Raw genomic sequence first — 18028 nt, 5'->3', positions numbered from 1 at the left:
CAAAAGTCCTGTCCTCCATGGCCCTGCTTGGGTCCTGTAGACTCATGTCCATGGCTTCCGTGTAGAGTCAATCCATCTTATATTTGGTCTTCCTCTTCCTGCTGCCTTTTATTTTTTCAGCATTATTGTCTTTTCCAAAGGAACCGCCTTTTCATGATGTGCCCAAAGTACAAATAGCTTCAGTTTTGTCATTTTTGCCTCGAGTGATGTATGTTTCAGGCTTAATTTAATAACCAGATAATTAGAGGTGGGCTCTAGGACCCACCTGTTTGTCTTTCTGACCATCCAGGTTGTTCACAGTTTTGAGTGAGTCCTTGACAAATCCCCTTCCTAGTATACACTGCATTCTGTTAGTACCTTGGTGAGAAAATTTTAAAGGAAGTATTTTGCTAGCATCATTTTCTTAAACTTTATTTTTGCTATGCTCTTTTTAAAAAATATATTTTTATCAATGTCAAGAGAGGAAGGGAGAAGAAGAGATAGAAACATCAATGATGAGAGAGAATCATTGATCAGCTGCATCCTGCACATCCCACACTGGGGATCCAGCCTGCAACCCGGGCATGTGCCCTGACCAGGAATAGAACTGTGACCTGTTCATAGGTTGACACTCAACCACTGAGCCTTGCTGGCTGGGCTGCTATGCTCTTTTTTACAAACTTGAATGGTTTATCCAAATCTAAACTTTAACCAGTCATAATCTGGCTTCAAACCTGAACATCCTTAGTGCCTACTTCCCCCATTCATCTTCCCCCTACTAAGTGTGCTTAGTTTGTTTGTTTTAATTCTCTCCTGAGGATATTTTTCCATTGATTTTCAGAGAAAGTGGAAGGGAGAGGGAAAGACAGAGAGAGAAATATCCATGTGAGAGAAACACATCAATTGGTTGCTTCCTGCAAACACCCTGACCAGGGCCTGGGCCGGGGAGGAGCCTGCAACTGAGTTACATGCCCTTGACCGGAATAGAACCCAGGACTCTTTGGTCCACAGGCTGACACTCTATCCATTGAGCCAAACCAGCTAGGGCTCAGTGTGCTTAGTTTAATCCTCACATTAAGCATACTGCAAAGAATTGTAATATGATTAAGGAAACTGAGATTTGCCTATGAGGTCTCCACTAATCAATCAGCAACAAGAAAGAGATCACAACCTCTGGACCTTAGGAAAGTAAGTATTTCTGGACATCAGTACAGTGATCTTTCCCTTTTACTTAAAAAAATATTTGAATATGAAAGAGCTGTGTTAGTTGGTACTCAATAAGATGCTAAACAAATGACATTTCTGTGGGAAGCTTCATGTTAAGAAGGAAAGAGCAAAGACTTGGAAGTTCGATTTCAATTCAAATCCTGGCTTGACACTTAGAAACTGAGTCATCACAAGCAAGTTACCTTACCTCTTCACACCAATTTGCTAGACTTTTTGCCTTTAGTATATTATTCTACTTTATAGCATATCCAAGGTAAAGATCCCTTATAGGGTTGCACTTATTTCCAAAACATGATCTGTAATAGGTCTGTACTACATATGCTATGATTATTTCATTTTAAAACTATTTAAAAACTAGGGACCCAGTGCACGAATTTGTGCACCTTGAAAGGAACTGTGGGCCATGAGGCTGCAGTGGGCACAGGGCAGGTCTCGACCTATCCTCAGCACCCTCGCCTGGCGCCTCCCTCCACAGCTCCTGGTCCCATCTGCCAGCAGCCCCGCTCCCACCCGTTGACTGGCACGGAGCGATTGGGGCCAGCACTGGCAGCAGGTGCGAGAGGTGGCTGCCGGCCCTGATCGCCCCTCAGGAGCAGGGGTTGGTGGAGAAGCCCTGAGGGGCGATTGGGGCTGGCAGCTGCTACTTGCACCTGCTGACAGCGCCAAGCGATCAGCAGGTATGCGTGGGGCCAGTGCCAGCAGCAGGTGCGAGTGCCCAGTGGGACTGCAGTGCACGGGAACAAAGAATTTTCAGTAAGCACCAGAGGCTCACCCCGATGACAGTGACTGGCGCCCCGCCTTGGTCTGGCTTCTCCACTCACCCGCTCTACCATCCCACTGTGGCCAACGCCCACCATGATCCGCGTGCGCCCCCTGTTGGTCAGCATACATCATAGTGACCGTTTGTTCAGCTGTTCTTCCATTTGGCCTATTTGCATATTAGGATTTTATATATATAATTTATTATTTTTGTTATTTTAATAACATATTGGAGCTATTGACAAAATGACACATTGCCTTGCCTTCATGAGGGTACGGAGCAGATAATACAATGAACTGTTCATACAAGGCTGAATTAGTAATACTTTAAAAAGATATATAGGGATGAGGGAGGAATAGTTAGAACTCTGAAATCCCAACTTATACACTATTAGTACATAAATAAGCATATGGTTAAAATATAAACCATTTTAAACATATCTCTGAAAACTTATTCCTTTGAAAGAAGTCTTTCAAGTTATTATACCTGAACCTGATTGTTAAGGAGAGAGAAATCCTTCATGAAGAAAACAATATAATTAAGGACTATATAAAGAAATGCTACAATGGGGAACTCACAAAAATCAGTAATTATCCAAAGGTTAATTTGGTATTCCATATTAATAGAGTCCATGTGGGGAAAACACTTAACATTTTAACACGTTTGGGACTCAGCCAAACAGGTTACTTATTTTTAAAGAATATTTGTAACTCTTCCCCTCTGAAAATTTAAGATGTATAAGAAGCCCAGGTATTCTGAGCTCAAACTTCCAGGACAAACCCAAACTCAATTGTTTTTAAGAATAAAAGTAATGGTCACCCTGCTTCCAGGCGCCCGGAGTACGGAGAATGGTACCGTTTTTTCCCCCGAGAGCGACATAAAATCCCACATGGTGCTGAAAGCTCTCCAAGAGTCAATAAATGTTTTTTCATATAGTATTTCACCTAGTCCCATTACTGTAGTACATTATTATAGAAAAACATAATTTGAACCAAAATATTACTTGAAACTTCAATTTACAGAACCAGTGACCCTAACGACTCCTGGCATTACCCCTGGATTTGGCAAAAAATGGAAACAAAGTTTATGTTTTAAATAAATGTATCAATAACGGTTACATATTAAAGTACATTTACGTTCTAAGTGCAACTCTAACTTTCCAGTATTCTCAGTATGCCTTTCTACAAGCTTGCCCTTAATGCGACTTCTGGTTGAATCATCCAGCCAGGCAAGAGGCATTCACTACGCCTCCAACGCAGCTCAGAAGCAAAACCGTCATTTTGTTCGCGGTAGTCTGAGAACTTTAACTCAGCTCCTGGGCCCCCGTGAGAACACCCGAGACCGACGTCCCACCGAGTCCCGTCTCCTCCCTCTCCAGCAGGTTCCCAGACCTAGTTCGGTTCTAACGTTGACCCGCGCAGAGCGCATGCCTGTCACCCGGCCTCGAACCCTCGGCAGGCGCCGCCCGCCGCTCCTCGCGCCCCTCCCCCGTCTGGGGAAGTTGCGTCATCACGCTCGCTCGCCCTGTCCCCGGATGCACTTTTATATCTGGATTCTTAGAGCGGACTCAGAGCTCCACGGTGCCCTGCGCGCTCAGCACATGCGCGACGGCTCTGCTCCCTCTTCCTCCCCTTTACACCAGCCTCCACCGCCCGGGCAGCCGCCGCCACCAACGAGTCAGGAAGTTCAAGATGGCCGCCGCCGAGGCTCCGTGTCTGCGGGAACAGTCGGAGTAAGTCTCTCCCAGCAGTACGGAAGGCCGGGGCCCTGGGGACTGCGGGGTGGCAGACGGCGGAGACTTGCACCGGCGGGCGGGAAAGTTCAGGCCTAACGGCGAGAGCCAAACTTTGCCTTTCCCCGCCCGATACGTTGTGGGGCGGGAAACGTGGGGCGCGGGTGGGCGGCCGGCCTGCGAGTTCCACTCCCGGAGGCCGCGTCTGTTGAGTCGGAGGTGGCCGCGGCCTGCCGCGCGTCGCTCCTCTGGGAGGCGTGGGCGCGAGCGGCCTCTACAGGTCCCGCGCGCCAGGCGGCTGCGGCCCCGGTGCGGTCGCGCCTTCCCGGTCCCCCCGGCGGGTCCGAGCGGCGATCCCGGGCCGCCGCACTCGCAGCCTCGGTGCTGGGGGTGCGAGGAGCCGAGCGGCACCCGGGCCCGTCCGGAGACGTGTCTTCCTTCCGCGTGCAGTGCGGGTCGTCCTGCTCCGGGGTGAGCTTTAGAGCCAGAAAGCCGCGAGGAGCAGGGTGCTAGGGTCACCCTTTGGACCTCCCACAGCGATAGTTTGTGCGCTTCCTCTCGCCACCCCCGGACTCTTCTTTACTCCATCACCCACCCGATGTTTTATTGCAGCTTACTTGCCAACTTGTAAACGTGAGACAAACTAAGACCAGGTCCTTGGGGTTAAGGCCTGGCGTTCGGGCCTGACTGTAGCACTCCTTCGGGAGGACCCCTGAAAGCGGTAGTGGACATGGCCAGCTCCCACGGACCCGGGCACTTTTCTGTAGTTAAGCCAATATAATATAGTGGATGCGGCCGAGAGGAATGCATACCTGTGTGTGTTGCAGAGGCTAACCATTGCTTAGCTGAAATCACTACATTTGTTTTTCGTGTGTGTGTTGAGGAAATCTCAAACAAGAACATAAAAGAGAATGGATTTTAAAACAATATTCTTGTATCGCCCGTTTTTGCGTCAGCATTATCTGACTTGTTTCCAGCCATTTTAGAAAAGAGATAGATATAGCCCAGCAACTTGGGATTGAGAGATAGGAGAAATCTTTGCCACCAGACGGCCCAACACTTCATTGCTGTGCAACCAGTGGGACGCCTCAGTCCTGGGCTTTACTCAGCTAGACAGTGAAGTTTTTCATGGAGGACTATTGAAAGCTGCTTTATTATGTTCACATTTGACTCAGAGAGGACAGCAGACGGAGTCTAAAGTTTTAACTAGAGTTTGCCTCATTTTGTGTCTCTTCGAGGTCACAGTGTGGCACCGTTACAGTGTTTTTGCCAGTGCAGTACCCATCTTAGGCGGTGCGGTGGTTGAACAGAGAGGTCGGGGTTTGAGTCCCCTTCAGGGCTCCAGCCCAGATTGTGCACTCATCTATACTGAGTGGCCAGATTATTATGACCACCCCATCAGTACTTCATTGACACTTCCAAAAATACTGAATATTGAAAACTTCCTAAGCAAATACTCTCAAGGTTTTATTATTATTATTATTATTATTATTATTTGCATAACTAATTCACTTCATTGTACTGGTGGGGTGGTCATAATAATCTGGCCTGTCATAATCTGGCCACTCAGTGTATGTTTCGTTCTCCCTTCTCTCTCAAATCAATAAAAACATTTTTAAAAATTAAAGTCCTATAGTATTATGGCTCATTTTATTTCAGGAACAGTTCAGATTCACTTTGAGGAGTCATTCAGCTACATTTTATTTACATATTCAAATACTAGATTTGATAGTAATAAGTAACTTTTTTAGGCCTTTGCAATGTGAGTGATACTGAGATAGTCTTTAATTTTACTTTCCCTCCCCCACAGAACATTGGGTATAAATGGAATATTTGGTTTATATGTGTTCCATTTTCAATTATTTGAAGATGTTTAACAAAACGGTTTGATATGAAAGCAAGTACTATGTATGCTGCTCATACTGAATGCTGGATATACTGTAGTGTCTGAACAGTTCTTTAGAGGATACTTAATAGTTTATATGGATGCTATTCAAAGTTCTAATTTAGAAAAAGTAAATATTAAAAAAACAGTTTTAAACTTCCTGAAGGCTTTCTAGGGCTTTTACATTTGTCACTCATTAGCTAACTCAGCCTTTTGGATGGTTTTAAACATTTACTTTAAAAAATATATGTGTGCATGTGTTATATAAAAAATACATTTATTTATATATTTTATATATATATATATATATATATATATATATATATATATATATATTTGTTAATCCTCACCCAAGAATATTTACCTTCCCCCTTTTTTTAGAGAGAATGGTAGAGGGTGGGGGGAGAGAGAGAAAAAAACTTTGATGTGAGAGATATACCCATTGGTTGCCTCCCACACATGCCCCTACCAGAGCCAGGGACTGAGGTACGTGCCCTTGGTCAGTGCCCTTGGTCAGAATCGAACTCTCAGTCCACAGGCTGATGCTCTATAATCACTGAGCAAAACTGGCAGGGCTAAACATTTACATTTTTACATGCATTGACTTGTTTGTACTTACCAAGCCAGGAATTGCTCAAAGCACTGAACAAATATTAACTCATTTAATCCTTATAATGGCCCGATGGTGGTAGATAACTGTTATTTCCCATGTTTTACAGATGATACTGAAGCACAGAAAAATTAAGTTAACTTGGCCAAGGTTGTACTAAGTGACAGACCCAAGATTTAAACCCAGGCAGTCTGGTTTTAGAACCCAGCTCCTATCTATTGTATAGTCTGGTCTGCCACTATACATTTTAAAAATAGCCTTTAAGGCTTGAAATAATTTTCATTTATTTCCAGTGTCCCAGAAATATCCACTTTTATGTGATAGTTCTAATTCTTTGAAATATAATCCCAAACCTGATTTAGAAAAGATGTGGGTCAAGGAAATTGTTTTAAGAATAGTTGGTCTTTCCCGGCCAGTGAGATTCAGTAGTTGAGCATTGACCCATGAACCATGAGGTCTCAGTTCAATTCCGGATCAGGGCACATGCCTGGGTTGTGGGCTCAATCCCCAGTGGGAGCATGCAGGGGGTGGCCAATTGATGATTCTCTCTCCTCAATGTTTCTCTCTCCCTTCCTCTCTGAAATCAGTAAAAGTGCATATGTGTATGTGTGTATGTGTACATATACACATAAAAGAAAGTCTTTGGGGATTCATTCTTATTTTTACTTCTCCGTTAGTTCTGTATTAAAGTAGTTTAATTTGTTAGAGAAACAAGCTTAATTACTTATAAAGAAGCAATTGCATTCCCTTTGCTAACCATTTTGTCTCCAAAGCATAAATTGAATGCCCCCCAAAAAGGTATAAAAAAGAATATTCTAGGGGAGGAGGGGGAAACAATGTGAAAAAGGAAGTTAAAATAACACTTGTGGTTGGTAACTGGCCACTTTATTTTAAAATTGTTCATGGCTATTGTGCCAGATGCCCCAAGATCTGGGTTGTTTGAAGGGTGAAACTGGTACATTGCATTCGACAAAACAAATGAACAAATACTGTTAAACCCTTTCATATTGCCTGAACTTTTAACTTAGCTTTGTTTCCAAATAATGTGATTTGAAGGACATTAATCAGCTCTCAGTCAGTATTGTTTTATGACAAAACTGTTGTAGACCAGGTTGGTATAGACCTATACACCTGCTAATGTGTGTTAAATTGCAAAATGTAAATTTATATATGTGGAATTTATATACAGTAGTCCCTCTTTTTCATGGGGTATACATTCCCAGACCTCCAGTGAATGCCATAACCACAGATAGTATCAAATTCTACATGTACAGGCATACCTCACTTTATTGCACTTCACAGATATTGCATTTTACATGTTGAAGGTTTATAGTAACCCTGCCTTGAGTAAGTCTGTCTATGCCATTTTTCCAACAGTATTTGCTCATGTCATGTCTCTATGTCACATTTTGATCATTTTCACACTATTTCAAATGTTACTGTTATTATACTATGGTAATCTGTCATCAGCGATTTTTGATGTTAGTACTGTACAGCTCAGCTGATGGATGGCATTTTTAGCAGTATTTTTAAATTTAGGAATTGTTTTTTAAAGACAGTGCTATTGCATACTTAATAGACTAAAGCAGGGGCCCTCAAACGTTTTAAACAGGGGGCCAGTTCACTGTCCCTCAGACCGTTGGAGGGCCGGACTGTAGTTTAAAAAAAAACTATGAACAAATTCCTATGCACACTGCACAGATCTTATTTTGAAGTAAAAAAACAAATGTTTCCGGCGGGCTGCATGTGGCCCACGGGCTGTAGTTTGAGGACTCCTGGACTAAAGTATAGTGTAAACATAACTTTTTAAAAATATATATATTTTATTGATTTTTTCCACAGAGAGGAAGAGAGAGGGATAGAGAGTTAGAAACATTGATGAGAGGGAAACATCGATCAGCTGCCTCTTGCACACCTCCTACTGGGGATGTGCCCGCAACCAAGGTACATGCCCTTGGCCGGAATTGAACCTGGGACCTTTCAGTCCGCAGGCTGATGATGCTCTATCCACTGAGCCAAACCAGTGCAGCGGTTCTCAACCTGTGGGTCGCAAACAATGAAAATACATCCTGCATATCAGATATTTACATTACGATTTATAACAGTAGCAAAATTACAATTATGAAGTAGCAACAAAAATAATTTTATGGTTGGGGGTCACCACAACATGAGGAACTGTATTTAAGGGTTGCGACATTAGGAAGGTTGAGAACCACTGGTTAGGGCTAAAACGTAACTTTTATAAGCATTGTGACTGTCTTTATTGTGACATTCACTTTCTTTTAGTGATGTGGAACCAAACCTGCAATATCTCCAAAGGTATACCTGTACTATGTTTTTTCCTATACATACATATCTGTGAAAAACTTGAGATTAACAATAACAACTAATAATAAAATAGAACAGTCCTTTATAATAAAAGGCTAATATGCAAATTGTCCCCTCAACCGGGAGTTTGACCAGAGGGTGGGGCCGGCCAACCTCCTGTGTCCCCTCCCCCCAGCTAGCCAGGTCAGATCAGTCCTGATTGGAGTGGGCTGGCCGGACCCCACCCATGCACAAATTCATGCACCAGGCCTATAGTTATAATAATATACTGTAGTAAAAGTTATGTGAGTGTGGTCTCTAGCTCTCAGAATATTTTACTTATTGTATTCACTCTTCTTGTGATGATACTATTACCTTACAAGAAACCTTTCCCTAAAGCTTTAGAAGAAAGTTGTTAATGATGATCCTAAATTAGCTGCCTTAGCACAAGGTCATTATATGTAATATGCCATTGACTTGTTGAGTTCAAGTTTTCCTGATTTACCTCATCAGAGTGCAATTATTATTTTCTATGAAATTTGCCTTAGAGATCAACTGAGGAGGGTAAATGTCTGCTCTATGCCTAATTCAAGTGTGGGAGAACTCTAGGATTATTAAGGTTAACCTAGCTGGCCCTAAGATGCTTGTAGCATTTTTATCAGTAACCTAATCATTTCTTGAGATAACATTAAATTACAATAGAAACTGGTGTCACTCATGGGAATGACTCTCAAACACTGGGTATCATGATGTACATCCTGATTCTCAGAAACATTAGGAGCTAGAAAAGCTTTTGGTAAATTCTTAAGAATTTTGAATGAAACTTGGCAGATTTGTAAATTACAGAAAGCTTTAGAAAAAGGTTCAAAGAGCAGGTTTTTCTTGGTGAGGGAGGTGATTAAATCATTTAGGGTACTGCATTCAAGAAATAGGCATGTGTACTGTGAAGCCCTGGAAATATATCTGAGCAAGAACAAAGTGTTTGCTGTCAAAGGTAAGAGTATGGCCTAGCCCAGTGATGGTGAACCTATGACACGCGTGTCAGAGGTGACACGCGAACTCATTTTTTTGGTTGATTTTTCTTTGTTAAATGGCATTTAAATATGTAAAATAAATATGAAAAATATAAATCTTTGTTTTACTATGGTTGCAAATATCAAAAAATTTCTATATGTGACTATGTGACATGGCACCAGAGTTAAGTTAGGGTTTTTCAAAATGCTGACACGCTGAGCTCAAAAGGTTCACCATCACTGGTATAGCCAGTATAAACCATCTGTAGTGTATTGAATACAGTTTTTATATGTTATTTTATATAAACTAGAGGCCCAGTGCACGACATTTGTGCACTGGGGTAGGAGGGCTGTCCCTAAGCCTGGCCTGTGCCCTCTTGCAGTCTGGGACGCGGGAGAGGCTCACGCCACCGCCACTGCACTCGCCAACCATGAGCCCAGTTTCTAGCTGAGGAGCGCTCCCCCTGTGGACGTGCACTCACCACTAGGGGCAGCTCCTGCCTTGAGTGTCTGCCCCCTGGTGGTTAGTGCGCATCATAGCAACCGTAGTTCCGCCGTTTGATTTGCATATTACCTTTTTATTATATAGGATCACTTAACACATTGTATGCGGGAAACATATTTATACATTTTACGTATTTATACGTTCTACCAGTGTAGTAGAGCGCGGGACACATATTAATACGTTTTTTATAGACTAGCGGTAGAATGCGGGTAACGTATAAATACGTAAACTAAAGTTATCGTAATTTTACTGAACGTTGCATTTGTGCAAAAAATTAGCAAAAATGGCCCGCGCCACCTGTTAGTGCGCAATAAAAACTACCCGCAAACAATGTACTTATTGAGTACCTTCTATAAGTTAGATAGTATAGGTCTTAGGGATAGAGCAGTGGATTAAACATTAAAATTTTCCTCTCATAGGGTTTGTGTTATAATAGGAAGAGCCCAACAGAATTGTATTAGGTTGTGGCAACTTGGAGAAAAATTAAGCAAAGAAAGGGAATATATGTGTGGTAGAGTGGGTGTTGCGATTAAAATGAATTGATCAGGGAAACTTAACTGAGGAAGTATAATTTGCACAAAGAATTGAGGTTGGTAAAAGAACCAGCAATATATACAACTGGAGAAAGCATTCTAGGCAGAAGAAACAGTAAGTACAAGTACCAAGGCCCTGAGATTTACCTGTTCATGGAGAGCAGTGTAGCTGAAGTGGATGAGTGTGAGAGGAAAGTAATAGGTTCAAAATATTTTTTTTTTATTATTTATTTATTTTTTATTATTAGTTAAGGTATTACAAATGTGTCCTCACTCCCCCATTAACCTCCAACCTCCCCCCCACACACAAACTCATGCTCCCATCCCCCTGTTGTCCATGTCCGTTGGTTTGGCTTATATACATGTATACAGGTCCTTCGGTTGATCTCTTCCCCTTACCCCCGCCCTCCCCTACTTTCCTTCTGGGGATTGATAGCCTGATTGCTGTTTCTCAGTCTTTGGGTCTGTCCCTTTTCATCAGTCTATGTTGTTCTCTATAATCCACAAATGAGTGAGATCATGTGGTATTTATCTTTCTCTGACTGGCTTATTTCACTTAGCATAATGCTCTCCAGTTCTTGGGCAGATTTTATGAGGCCTTGTAAAGAATTTTAGTTTTGACTCTGAATGGAGTAGGAGGCAACAATCAAGTGTCATGCAGAGTAGTGATAATGCTCTCATTTTAAAAGCATCCATCATAAGGAAGAGCTCTTGACTAATTTGGAATGTAATACCAGCCTTCTTGTTAGCTTGCTGTGTGACCTTAGGCATATTCCTTAAGTCCCTTTAACTTTAATATCTCACCTGTCTTGGAGACATATGGAGAGACAATATTTCTTGAGTACTTTGTGTGAACCATTGCCAAGACAAATCTCTGATTTGTCAATACTATTATTTCCCCAGTTTTTACAATTGAGGAAACTGAGGCACAGAAGTAACTTGCCTAAGGTTATACTAGGTGTGCCATGTTGGAGATGACATTTTAATAAGATAGTTTGACTCGAGCATCCATGGTCTTTGATAGTATTCCTTAAAATAACATTCTTAGTATTAGTCCTGCCAGCTCCAGTGTCATGATGAGTAAATATATTTATTTATCCAGTATCTGAACAATAATAACAGCTTACTTTTTTGGCACTTGGTTTGTGCTAGGCATTGTTGTAAACCTTAACATCTATTGCCCTGTGCAATCTTCACAACACGCTTTGGGGTAGATGCTATTATTTTTATAATTTTTCCACTTTATACATGAGGTGCCTACAGATCAGAGAAATCTTAAACTTGCCTAAGTCTGCCCAACTAGTAAGTTGAACCCAGGATTTGAATCCAGGTAGTTTGTCTGTGGAAACTGCCTAACCATCCAACTATTCTTCTTTACTTAAAGGGTCTTCAGTTACTAGTAGCTTGATCTGAATTTTATACTTTGAGTACTTAGTGTTTTACCTGAAAATCATTCTCAACCTTTTAAAAGGTTCTCCATACCTATCCCCATATCTTGAATTAGCCTAATTCAGTTTGTCTCAGACTTTTCCCCCTGTGAGTCAAGGTTCATATATCTCACATGGATTGTGGCATGAAAGATTTCTGGGCAAGGATTGCCTATAGGAGGGTGTATAGCCTTATACAAAGGTATAACCTATTTTCTAGTTTTGTGATTTTTCCCTCCTCCACAATCATGTTTGTTTGTTTTTATGTTTGTTTGTTTTAATACAAAGATATTACACTTTCTTTTTCCAAGTCTTTTGAGAACATTTGATGATCCAGAGAACACTACTATATTTATTCTATCTTCTCATACCCTATTAGAAGTAAGCTCAAACTATAACCTGACTCTCACTAGAAGACACAGCTTCCTCTGCAGCTCTATTTTAATATTTTTTTTATTTCCCAGAGTCTATAGTACCAGAAATGGATATTGGCAATCTGACACTAAAAAATTCAAAGTATTTGCCATGTGGTAGTTATGTTCTCCATATTCTGCACCCCCCTCGTTAATTGAAAACTTTTCAAGCAAACTCCAGTGTGTCCTTTATTGAGCACAGACTTGGCTGGAAGGTCAGACTCTTCTTCAACCCTGCCATAATGACAGTGTCATTACAGACCATCCACCCAACAACCTTACCTCGCAGTTCCTAGGCCTTTGATTACAGTGAGCCTATAACTGTATCTCAGCCACTACATCCCAGAATCTCATGCTATATCTTGTCATCTGGAATTGGTCCACTGAGATCTTAACTTTCATTAGACCATTTACTTCCACATGTTTGATGCCCTGACAGCACTGATCTGCTTACAGTTGGCTATATATAATTATCCCCTTTTCACTTTTTTTTCCACCCTAAAGTACCTCTTTTCCCTTCTGGTTAATTTTTTACTCATTCTTTAGGAGAATGTTACAGTGTTACTTCCAACTCATGTACCTTCCCGATAAACATTTCTTATTCTACCCAAAGTACCTGCTTAAAAAATAGCGTGTGTTTTTTTCTGTAATTTCATTCAAGATACTTCCCTTGACCATTTTCAAAATGACTTTAGGTTTTCCTTTAGTGTTCCTTTATTCATGTCATTATCCCATAATGCCCTTATTTGTGTAATTATCATTACACTTTGTTTTCCTCTGGACTATCATTTTCTTGAGGAAGGCAGGTATTGGTCTTGTACATCTTTGTTTTCCTGCTACCCACCTTAATACCTACATTTAAATATAGGTGATCTTTAAAAAATGGTAAAAGAGATTGAATAGATTTATTCATAACTTGCAAGGAGCTATTTGATAAACTTACAGTACAGGAGTGTATAATTGGAAGGATTTTGACAAAATAATTCATATTTTCCTCCAAAAATAGTATGAGTTCATTAATTCCGATAAATTAAAGTCTTGTTTTGATCTCATTCTAAGATGTGATAATACAGTATGGAGTGACTTTAAAGGGTAAATTTAAATATTGTTGTCGTAGCCTGTGTTTTACCTGGGAATACTGAACAGCATGGATTTAGCAAAATAATTTAAATCATAAATTCTTTAACTGAGCATAGCTCAAACAATTAAGTACAAAAGCCACTGAACATATTTTTGGAAAATAATCTCTTCATTTGAAACTTAGCTGAGCAAATATTGGGTTAGACCATGTGAAATTGCTGATTTTGAACTATTATTGATTTGAACTATTATTAACCTGCAAAAGACCCTTTGATATGGCTCAATGACATGATTCTCAGTGGCTGCTACAGGTCAAGAGTCTGTAACTCCTGGTTAGTTTACTATGAAGTTTTAATACTTGGAAGGTATATTTATACTATCAACATCAGCCACCGGTGCACATGATGGAGTGCTATTTTGGGTATGCTCAATATTGGCCCCAGAGATTTTTTTTAAAGTATGCTTCTGAATTTAAAGTGAAAAAAGAGATTAGTCTCCCAAATAGGTCTATGTGTTTAATAAAAGAAAATGGGGCATTCTTTTGTGTATTCGATTGAAATGTATTTTATCATTATTTTGTTATGATCATGAATGCTCGATAAATTATATGATTTTAAAATGTGTTTGATACATTATAGGATGGAAGATGCTGATAATTCTGAAAAGAGTATACATGAAGAAAATGGAGAAGTATCAGAAGACCAATCTCAAAATAAGCACAGTCGTCACAAAAAAAAGAAGCATAAACACAGAAGTAAACATAAGAAACATAAACATTCCTTAGAAGAAGACAAGGATAAAAAACATAAACATAAGCATAAACATAAGAAACACAAAAGAAAAGAAGTTATAGATGCTTCTGACAAAGAAGGTTTGTCTCCAGCAAAAAGAACTAAACTTGATGATTTAGCGTTGCTGGAAGACTTGGAAAAACAGAGAGCCTTGATTAAAGCTGAACTTGATAATGAGTTAATGGAAGGAAAGGTCCAGTCAGGGATGGGGCTCATATTACAAGGTTATGAATCTGGCTCTGAAGAAGAGGGGGAAATTCATGAAAAGGCAAGAAATGGAAATAGGTCTAGTACTAGATCTTCCACTACCAAGGGGAAACTTGAACTTATGGACAATAAAAATAGTACAAAAAAGCGAAGTAAAAGCAGATCCAAAGAACGGACTAGACATAGGTCTGATAAAAAGAAAAGTAAGGGAGGTGTTGAAATAGTTAAAGAGAAGACAACTAGGAGCAAATCAAAGGAGAGGAAAAAGTCTAAAAGTCCATCCAAAAGAAGTAAGTCTCAAGATCAAGCAAGAAAATCAAAATCTCCTACCCTTAGAAGGCGATCTCAAGAGAAAATTGGGAAGGCCAGATCGCCTACTGATGACAAGGTTAAGATTGAAGATAAAAGTAAGTCAAAAGATAGAAAAAAATCCCCAGTTATAAATGAAAGAAGTCGTGATCGAGGCAAAAAATCCAGATCCCCAGTTGACTTAAGAGGTAAATCCAAAGACAGAAGGTCACGGTCCAAAGAGAGAAAATCAAAACGGTCTGAAACTGATAAAGAAAAGAAGCCAATTAAATCTCCCTCTAAAGATGCTTCTTCTGGGAAAGAAAATAGGTCACCCAGTAGAAGACCTGGTCGTAGTCCTAAAAGAAGAAGTTTGTCTCCAAAACAACGTGATAAATCCAGAAGAAGTAGATCTCCACTTTTAAATGATAGAAGGTCTAAGCAGAGCAAGTCACCTTCTCGAACTCTGTCTCCCGGTAGAAGAGCTAAGAGCCGATCCTTGGAAAGAAAACGAAGAGAACCAGAAAGGAGACGACTTTCTTCCCCAAGGTAACTTATTTTCAAAATGTTAGTGCTTTTTACCAATGCACCAAATTTTAAAGGAGAAACTAGAACTTGTGACAATGAAAGATGAGATAGTAATGAGTTTTATAGTTTTAGGTATAATCCATTCCATTTACTGTATTTACATTTGTACTTTTGTCATTGTGTATCTTGGTTGTGGACAATTTACAAATACTGAACTTGATAGAAACCTTTGTTTTCAAGTTCTTAATTTAGTATCTAACTTGCAGACTCATTCCTTTAAATCCAAGTAAATTGACAGCTCTGTATACCCATTTATGGGGAGGGAGTATATTTCCTAGAGGGGATTATTACTCCATTGGACAATATAGGCTGAAATTTTCAACTTTAAAAAGTTAAAAAAAAGAGGTATCAGTTTTAAGGTTTGTGATCTGTCTATTCTCTTGAATTGGCATGATTTTGAGTTCTAACAATATTAATTGAAACTATAATTGCTTTTGGCCCCCAAACAAAATGAAATTGAAAGTGGAAATTTTTTTTGTTAATTTAAATATTTATAATCTGTTGCAAAAAACAACAACAACCCCTTAAGTTTAGGAAGGATGGTATAAGAAACTATTTTTTAATTACTACTAATAATGAAAATAATTCATATTTATAGAATACATTCGATCCATCAGTTCTTTTCTCAAATTCTCGAGATTCTCTCAGGGAAGTGACTGTCATGCTTAATTTATAAATGGAAAAAATAGATTGATCCTATTTACTAGGGAAAAAAATAGATTGATCCTACTTACTAGGATTATAGAAGTAATAAATAGTTAAGACACCGAAAGGATTTTGGAAGGGAGGGGTCGGGAATTGTTTAGACTACTCTAAAGTACTTTAGAAACAGATTTTTAGCTGTCTTTATATTCAGTGATTAGGCATGTGAAAAAATCGGCCAAGTTTCACTTAAGGGAATATTGGCTTATTCTGTGTAAGGATATGAATTCCTGTTCATTTATTATTATATATTAACATGTACTGTCTATGGGTTTAAATAAATAAGCTAGACTCAGTTTATCATATTTTTCAAGAAATTTCAATAATGCTTTTTTTAAAGAGCTCTATTTTAAAGAGATACTCTTGACTCTTTACTTCTAAGTTACATTGTAATGAAATGGCCCCATTAGCTTTCTTGCATTGAGGCAGTTGTTACTGATTTGTTATGTAAAGTTAATGATCCTGGTCTCCGTCAATTTGCTTTCAGTTTGTGAAGGATATTTTGAAGAATTTATTAAGGACTAGAGTTGAATTTTTTAAAACAAATATTTTTTTAATTACAGAAGAAATATTAATTAAAGAGAAATTCAAAAAATGCAGAAGCATATAAATTCTTTCCCTCTCTCTTTTTCCATTGCTACTCATAAGAGGAATCTTTCTAGCTCTTTTTCTATGCCCATACAATTAATATTAATGTTTTTTCTTACAAAAATGGAGTCATACTATTCATGTTAACAGTGATTTGCTTTTTTCATCAAACACTTCTCTGTTAATACATACAGATCTTTTAAAATTTTTTAAATTGGTTGATTTTTTTTCCTTTAACAAGAGAGAAAGGGAGAAACATCGATTTGTTGTTCCACTTATGCGTTTCACTTGATACTAATGAAAATTTAGGTTGATTACAGATTTTCATGATTGTATGCAAAGATATCCATGGGTTATGTGTGAGATTTCTTTGTAGAATAAATTCACAGACATGAAACTGCAAAGTCTATGATTATGTACATTTATACATTTTAGAAAATTATTGCTGAATTTCCTTGTAGGAAATTTATACCAATATATACTGCCATGACTAGATGGACTGCCCTTTTTATATTTTCTTTGCTCTAAGGTTGGTGTTGATTGTAAGATGCTATTATTGTATGTAATTGATATATTAAAAATAAGACTCTTAATGGCAAAAATGTCAAAATTTAGAAATAAAAGTCTTTAAACTTAGGAAATGGAATATTATCACTCACTTGGGGAAGTTTTGAATTATTTATCTGGAATTGGAGTCAGTGGCTTTAACCTTAAGAATATTCTTTTTTTTTTTTAAATATATTTTATTGATTTTTTACAGAGAGGAAGGGAGAGAGATAGAGAGTTAGAAACATCAATGAGAGAGAAACATCGATCAGCTGCCTCCTGCACATCTCCTACTGGGGATATGCCCGCAACCCAGGTACATGCCCTTGACCGGAATCGAACCTGGGACCTTTCAGTCCGCAGGCCGATGCTCTATCCACTGAGCCAAACCGGTTTCGGCAAGAATAATCTTTAATAATTCTTCAGATTCTGAGACCAGAATAAATAGTCTTTTTGTGTGTGTGCCTATCATAACACCCAGATATCATTATAATCATTTGAATTTAAGTTTTGTTACGAAACATGTTAATTTTTGTTTAGTATCTTTAGTAAAGTATGCCATTTCTTTTTCTTTTTAAGTTTATGAGCATTTATTTTTATTTATTTATATTAAAAAATATGGAACACTTTATGAATTTGCATGTCATCTTTATGTAGGGGTCATGCTGATTTCAGTTCCAGTTTTAATGTATGTGTTGCCAAAGCAAGCACTGTGAATATTTATTTTTAAAGGTTGTCTTCATTCTAATAAACATTTTGGAAAGATAGAATTTTTTTCACAATAATATTTTTGCATGAGTCTAAAAGTTATATAAACATTGATAGAAAATTAGAATAATACCTAAAA

General features: G+C 39.0%; 1 protein-coding gene and 1 pseudogene across 1 annotated transcript in view; one reads left to right on the top strand and one right to left on the bottom strand.

Moving 5' to 3' along the window:
- Positions 1–3132: 3132 nt before the first annotated feature.
- Positions 3133–18028, top strand: part of PRPF4B (pre-mRNA processing factor 4B) — a 58282-nt gene continuing 43386 nt past the window's right edge. Inside the window, 3 exon segments of the mRNA XM_036351788.1 lie at positions 3133–3596; positions 3598–3698; positions 14110–15306. Of these exon segments, the coding sequence (XP_036207681.1) occupies positions 3165–3596; positions 3598–3698; positions 14110–15306 (1730 nt within the window). The 5' untranslated portion in view covers positions 3133–3164.
- LOC118677908 lies at positions 17794–17892 on the bottom strand (annotated as a pseudogene).

This window comes from Myotis myotis, unplaced genomic scaffold (genome assembly GCF_014108235.1).
Source record: "Myotis myotis isolate mMyoMyo1 unplaced genomic scaffold, mMyoMyo1.p scaffold_m19_p_2, whole genome shotgun sequence".
Taxonomy (NCBI): domain Eukaryota; kingdom Metazoa; phylum Chordata; class Mammalia; order Chiroptera; family Vespertilionidae; genus Myotis; species Myotis myotis.
The sequence above is the reverse complement of the archived record's forward strand: the minus strand, read 5'-3'. Positions and strand labels throughout refer to the sequence as shown.